Source organism: Lepisosteus oculatus, chromosome 7 (genome assembly GCF_040954835.1).
Source record: "Lepisosteus oculatus isolate fLepOcu1 chromosome 7, fLepOcu1.hap2, whole genome shotgun sequence".
NCBI lineage: Eukaryota > Metazoa > Chordata > Actinopteri > Semionotiformes > Lepisosteidae > Lepisosteus > Lepisosteus oculatus.
Genome location: NC_090702.1, coordinates 32,227,793 through 32,252,660, shown reverse-complemented (window position 1 = coordinate 32,252,660; position 24,868 = coordinate 32,227,793). Strand labels below are relative to the sequence as shown.

Genomic DNA, 24,868 nt, shown 5'->3' with positions numbered 1-24,868 from the left:
TTTTCTACCCTTTCAGAAATATCTTCATCTTTCATTAGCCATTAGTGTTTAGGCTTCTATAGAATAATTTTAGGTATGTATGATTAGTTTGCAAAGAATACTGCATATAATGGGCATTATTGCTTAAGTAAGGTGGCAAGAATGATTGAACAGAACCCAGTGCATTCTAGCTCATCTGAGAGTCTGAAGCATTTTACATGGGTATTTACTAGTTACTTTTAGCCTATTTCTTGGTTCTGATCTGACAATCACCACTATCCTACTGTCATTATCCACTTCTGGCTTTGTTTGAATTTGAATTTTGTATTTGTATTTGTATTTGCCAGGAACATTAATTGACTTGATCTTTTTGCAGGATTTGGGGAGCAGTGATATACGAAAAGATGTGTATATTACAGTTCACATTATAAGAATAGGTAAGATCCTGCTGCACTATAAAGATGATTAATTCTGTCAGTGTCGGCCTAAAGCTAGGATGCCCATGGGATTTATTCCCTTTTTGCCTGCTGCATATGATATTGTGTACATATAATTGATCTGTATAGTCAATTATATGAAGTATAATAATCTGTTTACGTCATTCATATGTACAGTATACTCCATTCAATATATTTATTTATTGTTCTCCATTGCTATATATACTAACTAGGCTGCTTTAGCCTCATTTAGGTGGTTCATAAAACATCTCTGTTTCACCGTTCGCACCTCAGTTCTTCTTGAAGATCAAAGCATGTGTCTTGTTCTGGATTTTCTGCAGGGCGAATGGGGGCAGGGGAGAAGAAGAATGTGAGCAATGTGCAGTACAGACGGCCCTTTGGCTGCGCAGTGATCAGCATAGCTGACCTCTTAACTACGGACTCTAAAGATGATCACATTTTGAAAGTTTACACGTAAGTTCATGTGTGGCATCAGTGTGCATGTTGTGGGCCATGTGTTACTGACCACTATGACCTACTGGAATGGATCAGATTCGCTTTAGGTGTGCCAGCTGCTAACCTGGTAACACTAAAAGATAATTTAAATATGGTAAATATTGACCCATTCCCAGCCCTGATCCTGGTCCTGGAGAGTCACAATCCAGGAGGCTTTATGTGTTATCCTCAAATCATCAATTTCTAAACACTTGGATTACTTTCATTTTGTCCGTTTTAAGGAGGTAATTTGTACAATAGAGATAATTAAATAAATAAAATATTGTCACCTTCTTACAGACTACTAGACTACTAGACCCACAGTAGGTCATTCCTAATTTAATTGAATCAGTTGATTTTCTAAATACAGATGCATTCACCTGTCCCAAGTCTTTACAAATTGACCATTCAAGAGTGCCCTATGAAACCTGCTAAATTGTGATTTTCCAGGACTAGGGCTGTTGAATCCCCCTCTGTAGCTTACATTTTACATTATAAATTTGCATTTCTTTTTTTCTGATAAATGTCCGTGTTATAGAGCTAAACATGCTGACGTCAATGCTGCACCACAGCATGTCTGAGAGAATAAAGTGTTGCTCTGTTTTTTAAACACTAGTCTGTTAGCCAGCTCCAATCAACAGGGGACATACTGTACACATGTAGTGTCCACGTTACACAGAAGCGTACCATTTTATTTGTGTCTTTTGTAATTAACATATATATTTAAATATGTGTATGTATACGTATTGTTTGCTGGAGATCACTCATAAAGGAACTGTGAGAACTGGCACTGAAACACAGAATGAAATCCCCTCTTGCTATGTTTGGATAGCCCCCAATTCTATATATAGCTTGGAGATAAAGCTGTCTTTAGCTACATTGTAAAAATAAACAGGTGCAGTTACAATGTATAGAGAAATATAGATTGAATGCCCTCCTGTGTGTCCTGTCACCAGTCTTAACAGTCATTTTTCAAAGGTGTAGAATCATATAAGCAGCTATTGTTTTATTAATAATCTGATTATTTGACAGATTGTGACAGTACTGTATATGTAAGATCTAAGTAATTTCACCCCATTCATGTTTGAGAGGAAATACATGTCTTCAAGCAATTTAGTGTTTTTAATTATATAGAGTATTTTATTTTAGTGTATTGTTGTAGTACTGTAGTTATAATTGATGTTTTCTCTCATGTATGCTTCAGAAAAATGTTTTAGAAGGTTTTTCCTTTATTGAAACTAACTGTCTTTTAAGTCAATGTGCTTTATATCCTGTAATTAGATAATTGTATATAACATAAAATTGGCTTTACTTACTGGAGCTACTGTAGGGAACGCAAGACATTCTGAATTTAGGTCAACATCCGTCAGTAATAACACCTCATGTAACCTCAGGTCTACATACTAATTGTCTTCTAAACAGTTGAATATTTTTACCTTCACAGTTATGTTATATTCACAGTTATGGTTAACATAATATGACCCTAAATGGCACTGTTTTGTACAGAAACCATCTTCAAAGTAAAAAAGTTAACTATTTTAAAACCTTAATTTTTATTAATCTCAAATGAGAAGAGGGATTTATCAAATAGCATCACAGCACATTTTGCACTATGATCAGAAGGCTAAAAGCTTTTGACTTGCATACAGTACATTAATGTCAAAAACTAGCTTTTGTAATATTTTTTCAGGCCCACGTTGTGGCAATTATGAATTGATATTACATCAGTTTGTATGTTTATAGTTTCAAAAGGAGCTCTTGGTTCAATTATAAGATTACATTGTAAATTTTTAAAACTTTAATGATAAGCTGTAAAAATTTGCTTTACATACAGTATGTTCCTGACATGCATCTTTTTCAGTTATAGGCTTGATTCATGATCTTCTGAGGCTGTGTATCCAAATTTACATATTGTTAAATATGACATCCTTGGACTTGCTTTAATCTTTACAATATTTGAAATGTATTTTAACAGGTGCAACACTGAAAGTGAATGGTATCAAATACATGAAAATATAATTAAGAAAGTCAATGCTAGATACAACCTCTCTGGCTCCAATACTGGTAAGTTTTCTTTCCTTACTTTTTTGAAAATTAAAGGCAGGCTATCATGCATATGTTTTGAGAATTTTCCTAGGGTGGACAAAGCTACCTAGTAAGTGATTGCTCTTGCTTAAGAAGTAGGCATTCTTTTTAACCTGCTGTGTGGTAAAGGTATACAAATGTACAGAACCGCACAGCATGTGTGATTATGCAGCACAGTTACTACTTCATAAGCAGATTTAATGTCAAAGGTTTTTGCTTGCTAACAGCACAGATTATTACTGTAGAAAAGTTCACTAAAGTTATGGTGTCGTGAAATCAGAACCTGCCATCTGGTATTCTGTAATATCATCAGCATGAAGTGAAGTTATCTACAGCTTTTTGTGAAATGCTGCAACGAAAGCTGCTTGAAATTACTGTCAACAGTTAAAACAGTTTTTAAGAATTGTACACATTTTATTCATTTTTAAATTCATCATCAGAAAAGAAAGAGACATTTTCTCTCATATTTCTGTATCTCTTTTACTGATATAAATAAAAATAAATGCATTCATGTTGATAGATTTAACATCTGAAATAAGAACAGCTTCCAGTGATCACAAATTATTGTGTTTCAGATGTTTTAAATGGACTTTTTTGTCCTTTACCTTTTTTTAAATGATCTTTTATTAGCAAAAACCAGTGAGTCATAATGATCATGAATCTTTGCAAAATATGAAATTGTATATATATTTTGTATTATATTACTATTCAAATTATGGTAAAATTAATAAATTGTGTATACAATATATTAATAAAGATTAGTAATGCTTAACTTGAATATGACTAACATAATGTCATAACTCCTTCATAAACACTATAACATGATGAAACAACAGACATATACATGATATAAAAAATTATATTGGTTTGTTACAGTAAGTTTTATGTTTAACTTAGAGAGAAACAAAATTTATATTTTAAAATAAGCAGAATAAAAACATGTTTGTTTTAAATTTAATATTTAATTTTTAAATTTTAAAATTTAATGTAGCTGTGATGATAGTAATCACTACTCATATAGTCCAAGAAATATATATAAGTGGAGTGTGATGTCACTTAGAAGGTGTTTTAATCTAATCATTGAATACTTGCATAATATTTTTGGAAAAGTTTTTTTAATTACCAATATAAATAGCAAGTTACTTTCTGCAATTTTATAGTCAAATTAATATTCAAGTAAAATATTTATTGTGCATTACATGGTTTGTCTCCTTCAATATTATGCACCCTGTGATAATTCTTTCATTTCATCTTTGAGTAATGTGCTCCTAAAATTAAATTATAAAATGAAATAGAATGTGTTCAGACCAGTAAAGTATTAAGCTTCATAATCTTGCAGAATAAAAAACATAGATCATTACATTTCAGTTATTAGCATTGGTGGAAATTTTCTCAAGAAAAACTAATTTAGAAAATGAATGGGCTTGATTTGTATTATTCTTTATTTCATTTAAAAGAAGTAGAGTAGATAACTAGATATTTGCAACTGTACAAAGTGCCAAACTTGCAGCTTTTTATTAATTTTGCAATCTCACTCACACAAAGGAAAGGCAGAACAAATTATTGTAGAGATTCAGAAAGTAATTGCTATAAGATGCCTTGAAGTAGTTACAATAATTAAAATAAGCAGTTATAATAGAAATTATCTCCAGATAAAATGTTCTGGAGATAAGTATAAATCTGTAGAGGGAGCTAGGAATCAATTGATAGATTAATACAAAAATATACAATTGAATGAGATGGAGAGAGGAAAATGTTATTTTCAAATAAAAGGCAGTTTGATTGAAAACGATTAATAAAAAATGTCTTTGCTGCAGTGTGCATAATCAAAACAATAAAAAATGTATTTTTGTCTACAGTAGTGCAGACTTTCAAGGTTCAAGTCTTTATCTGTACATAATTACACAGATTAAGTGTTGGCAATATAACCAAATTACTCACACTTTACATGTAAGATGTAAGAATACTATCCAGAATGCATGTTTTCAGTAGAGAAGTCAATTCTGAGGACTGACAGGAGCTTTGTTTTCTCTGTTGATTCTTTGGTTTTAGTAGCTTAAATATTCTGATTGCTAGATTTTGCTGTTTCTTTCTGCGTTCTGTGGGCTTGTGTTTCCTGCTGGACTAGCGTCCGGCTGCGTACCTGAAATTAACCCACACTACAGAGTGCACGTGTCCTTGAACAGTTGGTCTGACCACAGCTGCTGTTCTCACAACCTGAAACAGCTCAAATAATGCGAATTAAAACTAAAAGAGCTGGAAGGGATTGGAAAAGTTGCTTCCATTTTCACAAAACTGTTAATTCACTATTTATTATATAAAACTATAAACTATTTTATATAACTTTAAAGAGCATTGACCACTATATTTTCAGTTATATTTCCAGTGTCTGCATATTGTTTTGCAAAAAACAGCAACCTTGTCTGTCTTGGCACAGACTTACACAACCTCATGTTCAAATACAAAACATGTACAGTATACTGTATTTCTGATTGTACATAGCAATGCTAGAAAAGCACACTTGCCTCACGTTTATCTAATTAATCTTATTAGAACTACTATAAATTATAGTAACTGCTACATTTAAACATTAGAATAAGTCATGGGATTTTGTTTGTTGATTTTTAAAGATCTCACATTTCTGCATTGGATGGACACCCAATCTGAACCACAGAACGTACAAAGTCAGTTAAAGACAGTCCATGAAATTGATATGCAGCAAGCCAATTCTAAAATGAGTTCAAATCTAGTAGCACTTTTAAGACTTGTGAATAGCTTTACTTTGGCTTCAGTATTGTTATATCCTTTTTTTCCAGGTCTTGCAGTTTCTCTTCAGCTGCTTCATGGAGACATTGAGCAGATCAGAAGAGAATACATGGTGCTATTCACCCGTGGTGTGGCCATAACAAAGAAACTGGGCTTCTCAGACATTATAATGCCAGGTGGGAATTAAGTGATCTCTAGACCAGCATCTCAGACACTTCAATATAATAAGAGAGTGCTATCAGGCTTCAATATGAACTTTAAAATGGGGCCTTTCTATTACGGAAAATAAAAATAGGACAATTAGTTAATCAGATAATATTGTGTCTATTTCAGAAATTGATTTCACTAGGAGAATTTAGTTTAGTAAAGTCCAGCAGAATGCTTTCCCTTTCCTTTTCAATATGCTGCTTTGAGTTTTAACTTACAAGGATGTTGAGTATTAACTATGGTAAATAAATGCATAACACTGCCTCAGACATCTTATGATGTTTGTGAACATCCTGCCAAAAATCTTATACATCATTCTCTATGGTTTGGCATTATACTATAATGAACTATAATAATTTCTGATGGAAAGTGATGAAACCCATAATCAGGGTTATAGTGCAGTCAAATAATCCCTTCCTTGCGTTTACCACAATTTAGGTAACACCTGTAGACTTGCAGAGTTTTTCCTTAAATGTTTTGGATTGGTTAAAACGTACAAGAGCAGCATCCAAATACTTATCTGATAGTTATTTTATACCCTTTACATTTTTCATACCCTTTAAAATGTTCTAAGTTTTTTATGTGTGAATTTAATTATATATTGCAATTCTAAGTATTTTGAATAACTTTTGATATTAAATGACATTCACCTTTACCTTTCCCAAGAAATTCAGTACTTGTTTTTATAAAAGTAAAATGAAATAGTTATACTGTAGCTGTTATAGCTAATTTCAGGACAGAAGGTATTTGGCTGCATGAATGAGGTCATCATTTGCATATAATACTGGTAAAAAGTGTATTTTTATTACTGAGATACTGTGAAAAATGTAATTCAAAAGGTGCAAAAGCTATTAATAAATGCATGATCCCAATTCTTCTCATTCCATTTCAAATTGCCATATTCCAAAGACTTACTGTATGGATTTTTATAGTGAAGAAGCAGATAATTAGATGCTATGTACTGTATAAAATAAATGTTAAAATGTGTTACAAGAAAAAGCCATTACATGCAATCTCAGTTTGCTTTTCTTCTGGCTGTTAGAGTGCAGTTGCACCAGTTGTTTCAATGACTGCTCTAACAGTCACCTTCCACCTGTAATGTCTTTTTTACTGGTGGTAAAAGAAGAAGACCAGTCTTCTGGTGAATGCGAAACATGTTGCTTCATTGTTATGCTTGTCAAAAATGCTATTTATAAAAGCCCTTATATCTGCGTGACTGGCTTGTTTCCTGTACAGAGCTTGAGATCTTTCCTTCCTTCTTCAAAGAAAACCAGTGCAAGCATTCTTAACAATTAACTGCAGTGGTTTTCACACCATATATTTATTTTAATTGGCACTGTGTGTTTTTTCTAGAAGCAAACAGAAACTGAAGGGAAATAGAATGCCTGGAGTTCTGTTTTTACTTTTTAATCTTTTTTCCTTTTTGAATCAATACAAAAGTACTGCATTAAGCTTTCTTGCGTAAGACCATCACTGTTATCAGATCACCTTTTGTCCCACTGCTCATGAAACTGAAAGGACAATTATGCAGAAAGTAGTGTTTCATCATGGTAGGCATGCCAGTTCAATATAAAACATGATCCCCAAACTATCTAGACCACAGTTTACTTGTTAGGATGGCAGAATTAAGAAACATTTGAAGCATTTTAGGTAATTGCTTCACATTGTTGAACCCACTGAACAGAGCAATAGCTGATTGCAAAACAAGTTTTTTTATGTTGCTCTGGCAGAATCTCACGGAAGGGATCGTCAAGCTTGTGTTCCTTTGTGGGTCACATTGCATGCAGAGTTGACTTGCGGTCACTTGCCAGTTTAAAGGCATGGAGAACAAGGCAGAGGAAACACCTGCTGACTAGATTAAAGGAAGAGGCTCAGAAAGGTGGAGAATTTTGGCAACTCATTGATCTTCATGATTGTCACAAACTTCCCTTCAAGTCCATGCGGTGCATTAGCAGTTCTAAAACAACTGGAAGTAGTGATTTCAATAACTAAAAACTGTAACTTTCGTAATGTAGTATTTGATGCAAATGTTAAATTAACCAGAAATGTGATCTTTGAGGGTGGCACAGTCTCGCAGTGGTTAGCATTGTAGCACTGGGGTCCTGAGTTCAATTCTGGATGTTGGTACTTACTACCGGCGTGGAGTTTGTATGCTTTCCCTGTGTTCATGTGGGTTTCCTCTTCATGCTCCGTTTTCCACCCAAAGACCACAAATATGTTGATAGGCTAATTGGCATTTGAAAAAATTGACCATAGGTGTGAGATTTTGCATGTCTGTACAGTATATATGCCCTGTGGTGGACTGGCATCCCTTTCATGGAGTACCCTGCCTTGTGTCCATTGCTTGCCAGGGTAGGTTCTGGTCCTCCAACAACCCTGAATTGGAAAGATGGATGTGATCTTTGCTTTTCTGATGTTTATTACTAGCCAAAAACATTTTATGAAAAAGCTTTTTTTTTCTGTCCATTGAGTGCTTAGTGTCTTTGTGCTTCCACCTACTGTATGGTATACCATTTGAATTGCAGCTTACATAAGAACCTAAGAGGTGCAAGGTTCACAAATGTGACTCATCCTTTGTTGAAAGTCTGTATTATGTTAAAAAGATGTGTACAAGGGATGTTTCTTTAAAATAATTGTATTTTTATTTGCTGGTGGTCGACACCAGCACAACACCTAATGTTTTATTTTAGTTTTGGCAACAGAAAAGAACAGTTAACCATTTCAGGAGGATTATGCTGAGACTAGACTATGGCAATCATTGTAAGAATTGCTGGAAACTGTGTCTGCAGTGTTCCTAACATATTGGAATAGTGAAAACAAAAACATGAAAGTGTTTGACTTGAGCCCAAATGATTCTAAATGGCCTCCCAAATCAAAATAAAGCAAAGTAAACTTAAAATACCTTTTTATTTTTATTATTTTATTTTTTTGGTGAATCAGGAAGCAGGAATTTTATCTATGTTCTTGGGTAGCAGAAGACAGAAAATTTGACTACTGATCTTACTGCTGAACAATTAAGCTTTATCATTTATTTTCAGAATTTAAACTTTTAATCACAAAATTTAGTTTCAGAAAAAGTGTCAATGCCACTTTAAAATTTGTATAGACCTTTGTGAAATAATTTCTCTATGTAATTGGTTGTCCATACTGTATTTACATGACCAGTTCAGTTAATCTATAGTTTATTATATACTATAAATGTTTATATATTGTATGTAGTATTTACCTCTTAAATCTAACTAGTTTCTACTATCATTATTTCAGTCAATTACACATTTATACAGTATTCTTCTTCTAAAAGTGCTCATGAACTCACTGCTGTTACACCTTTGCAGGGGAGATGAGGAATGATTTGTATATCACTTTGGAAAAAGGCGAGTTTGAAAAAGGAGGTAAAAGTGTGGCAAGAAATGTTGAGATCACAGTTTATTTGCTTGAAAGTGATGGGCAGATTCTGAAGGTAAGACATGTCTTGTTATTTTCTTAATATTACTGTACCAAAAATAAATACTTGCTAAAAAATGAAAGCAATGCAGTATATTATATATTATGCCAGCAGCCATATCACCCTGCAACTTACAACTGGCAGCCCACTGAAGCTAAGCAGGTGTGAGCCTGGTCAGTACCTGGATGAGAGACCTCCTGGGAAAAACTAAGGTTGCTGCTGGAAGAGGCGTTAGTGGGGCCAGTGGGGGGCGCTAATCCTGCGGCTCATGTGGGTCCTAATGCCCCAGTGTAGTGACTGGGACACTATACTGTAAACAGGCGCCGTCCTTCGGATGAGACGTAAAACCGAGGTCCTGACTCTCTGTGGTCATTAAAAATCCCAGGGTGTTTCTCGAAAAGAGTAGGGGTGTACCCCGGCGTCCTGGCCAATATTTCCCATTGGCCTTTATCAATCATGGCCTCCTAACAATCCCCCTCTATAAATTGGCTTAATTACTCTGCTCTCCTCCCCACTGATCGCTGATGTGTGGTGAGCGTTCTGGCGCACTATGGCTGCCATCGCATCATCCAGGTGGATGCTGCACATTGGTGGTGGTGGAGGGGAGTCCCCATTACCTATAAAGCGCTTTGAGTGGAGTGTCCAGAAAAGCGCTATATAAATGTAAGCAATTATTATTATTATTATTATTATTAAACCTTAATATCTTAGTGGAATGGTTGTCGTTTACAATTTAAACATACAGTATATTACAGTGTACCTGTTCCTTTTATTCTTTGAAAATGGTTGTACGAAAGTATTTTTACATTATTTTTCATTAAAAAAACCCAACAGAAAGTGTCTGTCAGCAATTTTACAGGAGAAACAAAACGCACTGTACTTGAACTTTGTATGCAGAAGTCACGCTGGGATTGTTCATCAGACTGTCAAGTGGTTCTTGATATAGCATGTGGCTATTCAGAGCATACTACGACAAGTTTCCATGACACATTTTGAACTTTTGTGTCGGAGGCAAAAAATACACAGTTTCCTCTGAGAGCATTACCTAAACTACAAAAATAGGTCATAGAACTGCTTTCAGGTCCTTGTCTCTGAGACAAAAGAAGAAAGTTAAACTCCTGTCTTTCACATATGAATCCCCTGCCTGATCTGTTTTCTTCCCCTTATGCAGAACTACGTCTCATCAGGCTCTGGAGAACCAGCAGGTGATGAGTATCACTCATTTGTGCTTTACCACAACAACGGCCCCAGATGGGCCGAGCAGATCAAGCTGCCTATTCCTGTGGACAAGTTTCGGGGTTCGCACGTGCGCTTCGAGTTCAGACACTGCTCCAGTAAGCACAGCGTTTGTTCTCCTACCTCACCTGTATGACATGTCCTCATCCTCACACTATTCATAATTTGCATCATTATTTTGTGTGCACCCACTATACAGTAAATATTAACTCTATCACCTATTATCAATGTGTTATTTGCGCATGCAAACTTTCAAGCACAAGGTGTGACACACTTGATCCATTTCATACAAGAAGCATTTAAACAGAGAAGTGACAGGAGTCATCTTTGGCCACCCAAAAATGACCTGGAAATTCCTGTTGATTTATATCTGCATCGTCCTACAGCTATTGTGGTTAAAATCACTCTAGTGGTGATTTTAGCCTTAAACATTTGTCCACAGGCAGAGTGAAGTCACTTCTCTTTTCAGTTCATTAAAAGTGTTACACAATTGGTAAATCAAAAAAAGTGTCTGTGTGGAGGGGCTGGGTGTCCTCTACATGTTCTGTGATGAGTGCAGGGTGAATCACTGTCTGGGTGTTGTCAATGGGATGTCTGTCTCTTCTTTTTGCATTCTGGAATCCTAGAATGGATAGCTGTACACCCAGGCAAAGAAAGGGATCATGTCTCATTACTAATTTTATAGTTTATGGATAGATGGGTAGAGAGAAATGGGTAGTACTGCATATTTTCAGTCAATCTGTCAGTCAAGATAAAAAAAAATCCCATACAGTGGGTGTATACTGTAGGTTTACTGTCTGCATTTTACTATTGATTATTGTTTTGAAAATGCTCCTTGATAGAATAAAGTAGGATTATTAAGTCACACTTTGTAAAACTAATTTTGGAATGTGTTATTGATAGAATGCATTTAACATTAAACATCTCCTTTAAGGTGAAAATCCTTGCCTTTTTGTTTAGTCTTTCCTTCTTGCAGGCATCTGGTATAAATGATCTAAGAATATGTTCATTCTTTTCTTTTGTGACCAGCAAAAGAGAAGGGTGAGAAGAAGCTGTTTGGGTTTTCCTTTGTTCCGCTGATGCAGGAAGATGGCAGGACCTTGCCAGACGGCACTCATGAACTCATTGTTCACAAGGTAGAAATACAATTCCGCACTGAATCACAGTACTGCACAGGAAAAGTCTTTAGAACGCCAAGGAGAGAGGAGCTGGTTTACAGAAAAAAGGATGACCTCTGGTGGCAGCTGCTAAACTGTTATCATTTTCTGTCCAGCAAAAGTTTGTTTTTTTACACTGCCCCCTTTTTTTCTCACATTGTGCATCACATCTAGCATCCCGCTGATGCTATATTGAAGTTCCATTCCTCTTTATCCCCACTGTAGGATTTTGTTGAGCTTCGTGGGTACATTTCAAATCAGTCTGCCCACAGCAATCTGAAGTGGGGAAGTGAAGTAACTCGATACGGGGTTGAAAATCTCTCCTTTCTAGTCTTGTGAAGAAATTAAATGTGGTGAAATACCAGTGTTAGCCACAAACACAAAAAAGAGAAACATGGCCATGATATAAGAGAGGTAAAGTTTTACACCAGTGAAATGACCTAATTCTTTTAAATTAGGACAGTATATCCAGAGCACACAAGGAAATGACAAATGTAAAAGCCTGAAAACAAGCTAAGGCAACCAGAGATTATGTCCTACAATATTACAGTATGCTGGATTAGAATATTATGTTTTAGACATTGTTACAGTATGTTCACGTCCCATTCTCTTTATTATTTGGTCATGTAAGGATACCTTGTTTGTACTCCAGACATATACTCCAATGACATACGATTTAAATTTTTTCTCATCAGACATGCTTACATGTACTGGGAAAGTCAAAGCATTAAAGAAGTCTTAAAAAACAGTATCGAAAAATGCAACCTTCTGAGATGAAAGTTAGTATTGTTACACTCCAAGTGTGCACAGAATATATGGGTATTTGTTGTTTCTCCCCACAAACTCGTACGTTGTATTTAATGGGTGCTCTTTTTATTAGAGTGTCTTTGCTTTTGCCCCTTAGTAGATGTTTTCTTGTTTTTTTTAACAGTGTGAGGAAAATGCAAACCTCCAAGACTCTGCTCGCTACCTCAAGCTGCCTTTTTTAAAAGGAAATCTCCCAGGAAACAATCAAGCTGTGAAAACCACTAAGGAGTCCTTCTGGATCACATCATTCCTCTGCTCTACTAAACTCACACAAAACGGTAGAATAATTAGCATTGTCTTATCTCATGCTCTTAAAGCAGTTTATACTGTGATTAAGTAAGTCTCTTTTTCCAGCTTGGTAAGGGGTAAATTACACAAGTTACATAATAGGAAACTTAGATGGGAATGCTTTCAATAAGGCCTGTGTTATTTATTTTTCTGTCATTGTTGTCAAGTTTTTTTACATTTCTTGAAACTCTTGAAATTAATAATGCATGCAGGATTTCATTCTCAAACACACTGTTTCACAGAAATGAAAAACACAACTGGAGAAATAAACGTGGGCTTTAGATCATATAGGCTAAGAAGGCTTGTTTATTCTTTTGATGTAAAATGTCCATTACTTTAAATTATTTTCTATGAGCAACATCCATCTCAAATATCTTCATATGGAACATCTTAAGCATTAGCAGACCAAAAATATATTTTTTATATATTTATTTGCATGGATCCTGTGAGTACATAACAAACATTGCTAATGAAGAAACTGCATAGCGAAAGCATTATACTGTAAGTAACCCTTGACAGAAGATGCATGTTCAAAATGTTGGAATAACCATTCACTTAAACACACTCATTTGTGCTTTATCAGTTATATTGGTAAACAATATGAGCTGGCATTACTATTATTTATGGAAACTAGTGAACATAAGTGAAACTGCATACTGTGCAGACAATGAAATTTGTCACTTACAGGTGCAGCGTATTCACAAATATATTTTTTGTAGCTTGTGTGCCGAATTGAACAGAAATGACATGGGTAACTAGACTATGCTGCTTTTTCTGGATGGCCTGTTGTCATCAACAGGGTGTCAGTTGTTAAATTCACAGGCTAGCAGTGTGTGTGGCCATCACTGGAAAAACCATGCAAGCTTTACGTTTGCAACACATTGCAGTTTGCTGGTGCTGTCTGGTGGGATTCTGGCTCATCTCTCTCCTAGAGCTAGGATTGGCTTGTTTACTGGTCTGTCAGCACTAAGTGCCAAACATCATCCCACCTCAATGGGACTCTTCTCTGGCAGGCGGGTACCCAAGGCATAACTGTCGCAGGCTTGTCTTTCCGTTGTTACACAAGCAGCATGAGCATGTGCATGAATGCTGCTGGAGAATGGTCCTGTCAGAATGAGCTTGCAGTAGGGGCAGAAAGTGAAGACTCACACCGTAATCAGTGTAGCATTGGCCCGTCAGGTTGCCATCGATCACTACTAATGAATCTATTCAGAAACTTGACACTTCTGCCAGAATCATCACACTTGGGCCTCCATTTTCCACTGGATTTAGTGTACCATTCTGCTGACATATCCATCCCAGAAGACTTGGCTCCACTGCTAGCAAGCCTTCTTGAGGGATTCCTACAACATTCTGAAAGCATGAAGGCTTCATTGTTCATTTTTGGTCATATTTGTGTCTATCTGTGTTTTTCTATCTAGGTTTTTACTTATTTACACTTTTAATAGGCTCATCATCTCATCTCCAGTGCCCAGTAAACATCCTGATTAATGAATGATGTTGCCATTAAGTCTTTCACTTGACTGTATCATGTTCAGTCAAAAATGATCAATTAATCTACACGACAATACAAATTTCCAATTCAGTATTCAATATCTTAATTTTGTATACTTCCATTTTTCTAAAAATATCATGCGTAAAAAGCTATATATTTTCATACTCAGTGTGCAAAAAAAGGGTCATTCAAAAAGTGTTGTATTTCATAAGTAGTATGTAGAAGCAAGATCATTTATTTTTTGGTGTACTCATACCAATGTATGTTGTCTGATTGTTCTGAAAAACTGAAGTTGCCTTATAGAGAAACTCTTTTGACAGTTCCTTTAACAATTGTTAAAGGTTTACTGCAAGGAATAAGTGTTATGAAAATGGGTACCATGTCAGATGCTTTCTCAAATCAATTATGGCTACTAACGGCTATGTCTGGGTTGATCATTTCAAGGGTGTTTTTTTCTGCCGAATTTAAACTCTTTCGCCCACTATGTCATTGAGGATTAATGACAGTCAGCTTCCACTAACTTACCCACCACATAGTGTATGGTCATTTGAAAAAAGGATTTTGAATGTCCTACACCTTTTACTTTCAGTTAATCTTTGGCTTGTTAAAAAAGTCTTATTTTGTATTTGTATAGTTTTTATTTCAGCAACAGAGAAAAAAATATATTTTTGCGTGAGATGTCACTTTCACTTAAGACATTTTAACTCAAACTTAACTACTTGTGCGATATGAAGAATACTTTTTTACTGCGCAAAACCAGTAATAGAAATGTTATGTGACGATGCTTATAATTATGCTTGTTTTACATAGCTGTATTGCATAGAACATTTTGATGTTCCTGAGGTACAAATACAAGCATTTTCAGTGTTCTGGAGCAGGAGAAGAGACTCACAAGAATTACAGTAACAAAAGGATATTATAAATATTTCACAAAGCAACAATAAAATGGGTACTTTTTTATTACTTGGTTAAAAATCATAACAATAATCATATGGTTAGCATTAATATGAAAAATAAGAGACTTTAAAATTAATTTACTAGTGATAGAAATGAAATTTCTATTCTTTGTTTTATTATTTTCATAAGAAAAAATACTGCAACTTTGGTATAATAATAACTGAAATTTAAAATCTCTCTTTGTGCAACAATTCTTCAAGTTATGAAAAAGTATGAAAGGAGCAATGGGCTGTCTTTTTTTTACTTACACAGCAAGGATTCTGTGTGTGACTGCTATAAATAAATGCACCAGCCATTGAAAAATCACAACAGAGAAATGTCACAGACAAAAGATTTGTTTACCTTCTGTTTTGTATGGAAGAAGAGAAACTTGACATCTAAAGGCCAGCTTGGATTGAATTAATTTAGTTAATTTTCAAAGCCCTAAAAATTAACTTTTCTTGAATAATCTATATTGTAAAAGGGCAGTATTAGAAAGATAGTGAAAAACCAAAATATAAGAAATTTGGTAACAGAATCTTGTTTATATAAGCAGAATTCTAATTCCAGGCCAGTGTACAGCCATAGCTTTGCACTTAAGTACAGTATGTATATAGATATCTTGATCTTGCTTTTGGTATCACATATTGGGCAGAATCTAGAAAAAATGTGTAGGTATAATTTGTAAATGTGTAGGAATCTTGTTTGCAGGAGGTTTGGTGATTTTCTTTTAGGTCAGCTGTAATTTTTATGTATCATACTCAGTGGCTTTAAGGTGAAATAAAAGCATATGGTGAAAAATGCATGTAATTGTGGTGCTCTTTTTCGATGTTAGTATTGCTTACACTTTAGCTCTTCTTAAAACCTGTGTGAACTGTTTTCAAATTATCAAAACATAGATAACTAAAGATAAATAAAAGCTGAAGACTTTTATAAATGGTGATGTTGTTGGCCTTCTGCAGTAGGAATGGGAAGCATGTTCAGATTGTGGAGGAAATCATCACTTGCCTAGATAATACATATAAATATATATTAAAGTATCTGCTTAAATATATTTTCTTAATTCTAAAAAGTTACTTTCAAATGCATTCTGGTTTTAATGATTGCCGTGAATGAACTGTAACAATATGTTCATCCGTGGCAATCGGTAAAATGGCAGACACCATTAAGATTATAAATATCTTTTAGCACAAAAGTAGGAAATGTTCACTCTTGGCGAAATCTTTATCTTGCAGGTGATATGCTTGATCTTCTTAAGTGGAGAGCTCATCCTGAGAGGATCACTGACAGCCTGTCAAAACTAAAGGAGATTGATGGTTCAGAAATAGTCAAGGTAGGTTTTAGTTTTTATTTGCTATATGTATGTGTGCATTTATAGTATAATACAGAAACTTTTTAATTTAATATACTTTCTTTTTTTTAACAGTTTTTACAAGATACACTGGATACACTTTTTGGAATTTTGGATGAAAATTCTCAGAGATACGGGTTGAAGGTTTTTGATTGCTTAGTAAGGTTCTTTTTTTTCCGGGTTTGTTTTTCAAATTGTACTGTCTATAAAATGTAATGAAACATTTATGCATAATGACTCAATATCGATATCAATAGTGGATCATTTCCTGTTATTACTTGTGTGTGTAAAGTAACATGTGTGCCTTAAAAGTCCTACTCTTACCTCTATCTAGCTGGGAAGTCTGGAAAGTACTGAAAAGTATGGGAGAAATTTTTCATTAGGAGATAGACACTACAGTTTGGGATTGTTATAAATCCTCCCCAGTATTTTAATCATTGCTGTTTCATCTACATGTCAATGTTAGAAGGATGTTACACTGTGAGATAAGCATGTTCTTCACTTATAATAATAATGTAGTCTGTATGCAATTTTAGATGCATTTGCGTTGGTTGAATTTACTTATCAATTCAAGTACAAATGGAAAGCTGCACTTGTGTCATTTATTGCCTCAAGTTGACATAAATTTTGCATAAATTTTGTTATGATTGTCCTATTTTTCAGGTTCATATTATCAATCTGCTGCAGGACAGCAAATTTCAACATTTTAAGCCGGTCATGGACACTTATATTGAGAGTCACTTTGCAGGTGCTCTTTCATACAGGTATGGCCAACAGTGTATCACATGTTCCATATAAATCTAATTCAAATAAGAACTTCACAAGTAACCAATAAAGTTATATGCTGTTTTCTCTGTACTGGCTACCCATTACTGGCAGTACACTAAAGCACAAGTTCATGATAACACAAAACAACAATGGAGAAAGCAGTATTACTGCAGTATTTTCCCAGTTTTTAAGTTTGCCCCTCTTCCTTTACAAATGTCCCAGTTAAAACTGAACTGAGTGGCATTAGCTCTGGTTCACCCACGGAGAACATTTCAGAGCACCTTCTTCATTGCCCTTTGTCTGATGCTCGGGGTCGAAAGTAGAAAGAGGAAGGTTGTGGTCTTGGTGATGTGACAGCCAAGCGTACAGTGCTCACAGTCATGAGAGAAATGAAGTGTGAATTCATCACCTGTGACAAAGTCCTTGCCAGTTAGTGTGATTATGATGATGTGTCTAACACGCAGGGAGATAATGAGCCAGCCCTCCAAATAAGTACAGGCTTGTGCACTGTCTGTATCCTGGAATGCATGCTTCCTGCCAGGCCTGCTGTGCCAAGTTTTCTTCTTTTAACTCTTGTCGAAACTGCTCTTCATCCGGCACACTGCAAAATGATTCCCAGTAATCCCATGCTTTTTGTTACCTCTATTTCAATCACAATCATTTACTGTGGAAAAAGAATTTACCAAGAGGAATATTTTCCTCCGTCATTCAAAATGAACAAATGAGAAACAGTTTTGTAAGGTATTCATAATACTTTATACAATATCTCTAATAATCCAAAAATAAAAAAAATCCTCAAAGGATTAGGATTCTCCTGAGGATAAATTGCTCTCCTAGTTTGTTGATACTGTACATATTTGAAGACAATTTGGAATATATGATCTATAAAAAAATAAAGTTGTTCATGCAACTTGAGTTCAGAGTTATCATTGTAATAATTATTAGTCACGTATTGTCTGAGGGAAATGGTGTGAAGCTGCCATTTATTCTGTTAATATTCATGCTATAATATTTGTCTCTGTGTAATTGCTATTCAAAGAAAATGATGACTGAATGACTTTGCCATCCTCAGTCTGGGTCCAACTTTTCTTCATTCACCTACATTGTGTTTCCATTATTATCCAAGGACAAAATATATGCAGCATGCTTCACCATCTGTAAAAAACTGCCAAAGGATAGTGGTTATTTTTAACAAATATGCTCCTCTATCCTGAGAAAGGAACAAAGAAGGAGAGAGATCTGTGTCAGAGCGATAATTATAATGTGAATTAATTTTAGGAAAAGAATGGCATTACCACCATTACCTTGGTCAACCCTCAGACAGGGCATATGGCATTCTTTAGGTTTCTTGAGGAAAGATGGTTTTTAAATTGCCACACAGCCAGGGTACTCAGATTGGTTTGTAGACCTTACAAAAAATACAATCCCAGGATTCAGTGCGTTTTTGTTCAGCTGTTCAGTTATTTTGAAATTTTGCACTTATAGAACTATACTTAAAATGTATTCTTATTATGTTTACTTTCAGGGACCTAATTAAGGTTTTAAAATGGTATGTGGACCGAATAATAGAAGCTGAACATCAAGAACACATACAGCAGGTGCTTAAGGTGAGAAATTAACTCAGATGGTGGGCTGTGTTCATGTACTGTAGTTGCATTTTCACCAACTTTAGCTGTTTATGTAAAAATGAATAAAGGTATGACCCAAAGGACTTCTGTTTTCCTATATTTTTTAAATTGTATATTTATTAATACCTACAGTTTAATCCATAGTAGGTTTGGCATTTTTGCTCATAAGATTGAATCCAACTATCCTTGTTTATCTTGAGATTTTTTTAACATTTGCGAATGCTTCCACGTCTTGACTTCTTCTTCCACTAGGCTACAGAGTACATCTTTAAATACATCATTCAGTCTCGCCGCCTCTTTGCCCTTGCCACGGGTGGTCAGAATGAGGAGGAGTTCCGTTGCTGTATTCATGAGCTCTTCATGTCCATTCGATTCTTTCTGTCCCGAGAAGGCAAGATGACGACACCCATTACTCAGACTCAGGTGGGTTCTTTTTGTTGGATTGTTTGTTATTGAAACAATGTTAGCTACACATTTGGGAGCTGTAGAGAAATATCATTGAACTCAAGTTACACATTAAGACAATCCAGAAAGGCAACAACCAGTGGGGATTAATTGAAGTTCACGTTTATTAATGATACATAAATGCAATGACAGCAAAAGGTAAAAGCACAATTTCCTTACTGTATACAGTATACTGGTTGTCTCATTTTCTGCAAACTCAAGATATGGAATGGGTTGGGCACAATAACATGGTCCTCTCAGTGTCCCTAAATGTGTCTAATACTGCATGTAAATGCTGAGTAATTTAGTCCTGTTGTTCTTTATCTGGATTCTGCTACGTACTTTGTACTCTTAAGGTTAATTAGTTCAAAGAAGCAATGCTCTTCATTATTAATGGTTGGAAGGGTGTGTAGTGCCCATGTACTGGTGTACTTCTAATATATTGCCCCATAATACAGTATTCATAAAAAGTGAGAAAAAATAACCAATCAATTATAACCCAATACGTAGTGTCTTGAGCATTTTTTAAATTATGTTGCTTTAAAGCATGCAGTCAAGACACTTATAAGTAAAATTTTAAACAAAAGTAAAAAACAAAATGTTAGTATGTAGATGATTAATATGAGACAAAAAGTCATGATTATTTAAGTTTCAGTCCCTTTGCTGTGACAAACCAAATTAATTGAGGTGAATACAATTACCTTAATGAGGCACACAATTACAGTAGGTGAGTGGCATCTGTGTGCAGTAATAGTTGTTCACATGATTTCAAAATAAATACACTGATCTCTGTATAGTTACTCAGTCAGATAGTAACTTTTAAGAACAATATTCAACCAGGAACACCATTTAGATTTCAAAAATGTACATGGAGTTATATTAGAACTCGTCATGGTACGCATCATGAGGAGGGTATAAAAGCATTTCGTAGACTCTCATTGCCTCTGAGCATGGTATAGTCAATCACTAAGAAGTGGAAGATACTTGCATGCTGCATGGATCAGCGCAAGAAAGGAAATGGTTCTGTATGAAAAAGTAAGGCCAACAGTGATTGTAGGTAGTTATGACATTCTTGGAATCACAGATATCTGGCTAATGGAAAAGCATGAAGAGGAATGTAATGTTAGTGGATACACTCTGTTCTGAAGAGACAGGAAATATAGAAGAGGGTGAAGCGTGGCAGTATACTGTATATCAAAGGTTCAGGAATACTGTTGATTATATTTCAAGAATGTAAAATGAAAATAATTTATATGCAAAAGAAGTTGTTTTCATGGGAGACTTCAATTTTCCATCACAGACTGGGGAAGACCTTTAGAAATATCGGCAGCAGAAACTGAAATGGTAGAGTTGGTCAATGACTGCTTTCTAATAGTTTGTTGGAACACTACAGTATGAAATTCTTGTTTAGATGTTGTCTTTTGAACCAACCTAGAGAGAGTGAAGCAAACAGATGAGAGAAGAACCATTAGTGTACTATAGTCATAATGTGGTGTACTTTGAAGAATATTTTGAAACCGTACATGTTGAGTCCAAAGCAAAAGTTCACAGTTTATGGAAAGCGTGCTTTGAAGGAATGAGATGCAAGTTAAGAGAAGTAAATTGGGATGTGATATGAAATCAGTGCAAAATGGGCTGCAACAGTTTAAGCAAATTCTGCTTGAAGCACGGAAATAATTTATCCCAAAAGTTAATCAAAATATATAAAACAGCAACCCAAATGATTAAACTAATCTAATTTGTGGAAAAAAAGGGAAAAGAGAGAACTTGATAAAATTATTTAAAGAACACCAGGATTCCATTAAAGAAAAAAAAATACAATGAGTTGCACTAAGAAAGGCCAATAGAGAAAATAAAAAGAAAATTGCAATGAAGGCTGAAATTATATTTCTTCTGAGACATTTCTTGAAAAAATGTTAATGGCTTCAACAGCATGGCTAGGCAGCTTGTTCCTGCAATGCTTCATGTAAAAAAATGTACCTCCTGTTATCAGATTTGAATGCACTTCCCGATAGTGTTCATTATGTTCATTAAGTTTCATTCTCTGTCTTGTTTTGCTGTAAACTAATTCTGTAGGGGTGATTTTGTAATGTTTTTGATCATTTTGAACATGTGAATCAGGTCCCTAGTAGTGTTTCTTGTAGTCTGCTCTTAATTGCAACACTTCCAAAGTATGTATGAGATGCCTTTATAGACATAATTTACAGGCATTCCTTTATAGACAAAATGTCTTTCTATCCGCTCAAACATTTCCATTTACTTTGTCATTAAATCCAGGATTTTTAAGAGATAGATACCTTCCTGTTTCCTCCAGCAAACTAGAATATATCACTTTTTCAATGCTTTGTAAAACCCAGTCCTTCATAGATTTTCTTTCACTGCAAGAGTTTGACTTTTAGATTTCAACCCTCTTGAACCCTTAGTCTTGGATTTTATAGTTTTCTGAACCACAGATCCTGTAAAATTGTAACCAGCAGCATCCAATCTAATGTTTTGTGTGCTGCATCTTTATAAGAAGGCAACCAGTTTAAGGTGAAAGAAATTGCTTTCACTACCAGATTTACAGGCTTTAAAACTGTAGGGAGTACAATAATATTATTCTTTAAATCTTTGTATTTTCTATTTCTACATATATCAAATCACAGAGGGAACTCTGTGTTATTATACAAGCTTATTGCTTCTACCTCTTCAGGAAATACTGATCCTGAGCCATTTCATCTTGAGCGAAAAGCATTATCACTTAAGGGGAGAAAGCTAGAGGCAAAACTTTTGAAAGTTTATCTTTACTTAATGGGTTAGAATTATTCTGCAGAATACACATTACAGTCAGCGCTCTGAACTCACCACACCTCATTAAGCATTTGCTTTAGCTGCACATACAGTACATGCATTTTCCAAGGCCATGGTGCAAGCATTCCCTAAGGCAACTCTATTACATTATAAATATTTAGGACCCATCTGGTACTAAGTGTGGAGTTCTTCTCAACTGAAAGCCTGCAAATGACAATTCTTCATTTTCAACACTAATTTCATACCTTTGGCATAAATTAAGATGTTTTTGTACTGAAATAGGACTAGTTGTAGTATAAAGAGAACCAAAGTGCTGGATGAAAGGCAGCTGAGTTAGGGAACCCACAGGCAGCCGCAAAGAACTGCGTTTATAGGAGCCTGGCTATGTGGGGAATGCACACTCTGAAGACAAGTTGCAGGCTTCTTGCTGACAGGCAAGCTGAGTGCATTAAGCATACAGACAGACATGGTTGTAAAGCCAGCTCGAGATGCAGGGAAACTCTGTATTGAAGGGCGAACCCAGAAGTTGACGTCATATTCCAAGGTTAAATCCAAATCCAAAACCGAGCAGGAGCAAGGAGATAACAAGCCATGGGGAATCTGGTAGAGAGGTTGAGGGCATAAGCTAAGGTCAGAGCTGAGAACCACTACAGAGAAACAAAGCCAAGGGGTGATCTGAGAAATAAGATAAGCTAGTGAACATCAGAAATCTGAACAAAATACGGCTCGGGGTCTAGAATCCGAACTCTAGAACAGAACTTGAAGGGCTAAGGGCTCAGACTTTGTCGGTTCCGAGTATCTTGATAAGCACCTGGAATGGGTGGGGTCATAAACCCATCTCCAGGTGTTTGGTTTCTGAGGCAACGGGTATAGGAAATATGTTAGCCATGAAGTGCTCAGTAGCATGGCCAGCCATAATTTTTCTTGCCAAATTTGAGGTATAAAACACATATAATAATTTTAGCAATAAATTATACATTGGTCTAATAAACATCATAAAAAAACTGAATATTATCTTTATATGTAATTATGTTTTGAAGAAAATGTTAAGTTAAAGGCTGCAGACTGCTTTGGGAATTAATCATAACGCTTGCAGAGAAATGGAAAATTCATAAAGTCAAAAAAATGAAATAAGCCATAAGACAAATGAATTGGGTGAGATTCTACGATGTTGTAATATAAATAACACAATTATTTATGGTTCATAGCCCCTATGCAAACATCCATTTTATAGTAAACCTTTTTATTCATACAGTACTTGCTTTATTTAGGCTGTGCTTTTCAAAGTCAGCATAGTTTTTTATCTTAAAAAGCACAATGTAGACACCACAAAATAAGTCTTATTGAAACTGCTTTTGATCAAACTGGGTGAGACCCCCTCAAAAGGTGGTCATTTTTTGTGTTGTGTGATTTTGCTGCAATCATTGAGTCATTTTGCACTTGAGCCCCACTGGAAAGTGAGGAGGTGCAAACCGTGAGACAAATTATGGCAGTAAAGTGTGAGAGAAGAAAATGCAGATGTAATGAAGTACAGGAACAAGCTGCGGCTGAATGTTGAACCTATTTTTTTGTTTCTTCATTTAGCACATTTTATAATCAATATATACATGTAATTTGTACAGCATTACATGTTTTTTTTCCTGTAATGCTACGTGCTTTACATAGGTCAAAACATAACAGAAAACAGTTACAAAAATGTGCAGATTTTCTCTGCTGCCATCTTAACCAGTGTCTTAAGATGCATTGTTTGTTGTTAGACCCTTTCTAACAGATCAGTGGAATTTCAAAAATAACTCAGTCCACATAAATCTGAATTGAAACAGCAAAACAACTACATCCTCTTTGATGCCTATTCATTTGTTTTCAGTAAAGGTTATTGGTGATTAAAGAAGGAGCCAAGTCCTTTTTTTTACCCCAGAGTTTTTCTGTTAGAATAGAGCTATACAGTATGTGGAAAGGTACTGATTTATTTGTTGTACTTAGCAGGAATCTTTTTTTGTGGCGGAGAGATGGTGTGAAGTAATGCCTTATTCAGTGGTGATGATTTTATAGTTGCCGTAAGTAATATCTGTAATGACTATGATTTCTGAGGCAGGATTAGTATTGAAACATTAATCCAATCACAGATTAAAGCTGCTATTTCCTCTGATGTATTGAAAATTAGGAAGAGTTTGTTAGCCACCTGGAAATATGTTACATTCTGACTGTCATGCAACTGAATTGTGTTAAGAGATTTAGGTTTTGCCTTGATCGTTTGTTTATTACTACAGAAATGAGAAAGCTCTTCTCTTGTTTTTGTTCTTGAATATCAAAAGTACTGTAAGAGAGCAGTGATCAATTGCTGTCTGTGCTCATTTCATTTTGCAGAAATTAAAAACTAAAGACAAAGAGGGTAGTATGAGGAGAATCAAAATATTAAATTGGCAGTGTGTGGTTGTCTTTTAGCATATATGAGTGTCAGAGGTTTTAAATATTCCTTTGCGATCTCTAGTGTGAGGAATGGAAAAAACAACTTTGTGTGGTGTCATAAAAAATTGTGTGCAGCAGTTTGCAT

At 35.1% G+C, this 24,868-nt stretch overlaps 1 protein-coding gene across 2 annotated transcripts in view; it reads left to right on the top strand.

Moving 5' to 3' along the window:
* The window catches only part of LOC102684801 (dedicator of cytokinesis protein 4), a 156,400-nt gene that overhangs the window by 79,829 nt on the left and 51,703 nt on the right, over window positions 1–24,868 (top strand). For both annotated transcript variants that reach the window (XM_015352639.2, XM_006633448.3), the window contains exons 10-22: window positions 356–416; window positions 758–890; window positions 2,887–2,975; window positions 5,813–5,938; window positions 9,305–9,429; window positions 10,586–10,748; window positions 11,680–11,786; window positions 12,739–12,892; window positions 16,569–16,666; window positions 16,760–16,843; window positions 17,348–17,448; window positions 18,978–19,059; window positions 19,333–19,503. In XM_015352639.2, coding sequence (XP_015208125.2) covers window positions 356–416; window positions 758–890; window positions 2,887–2,975; window positions 5,813–5,938; window positions 9,305–9,429; window positions 10,586–10,748; window positions 11,680–11,786; window positions 12,739–12,892; window positions 16,569–16,666; window positions 16,760–16,843; window positions 17,348–17,448; window positions 18,978–19,059; window positions 19,333–19,503 — 1,494 coding nt within the window. The remainder of the gene's footprint in view (window positions 1–355; window positions 417–757; window positions 891–2,886; window positions 2,976–5,812; window positions 5,939–9,304; window positions 9,430–10,585; window positions 10,749–11,679; window positions 11,787–12,738; window positions 12,893–16,568; window positions 16,667–16,759; window positions 16,844–17,347; window positions 17,449–18,977; window positions 19,060–19,332; window positions 19,504–24,868) is intronic.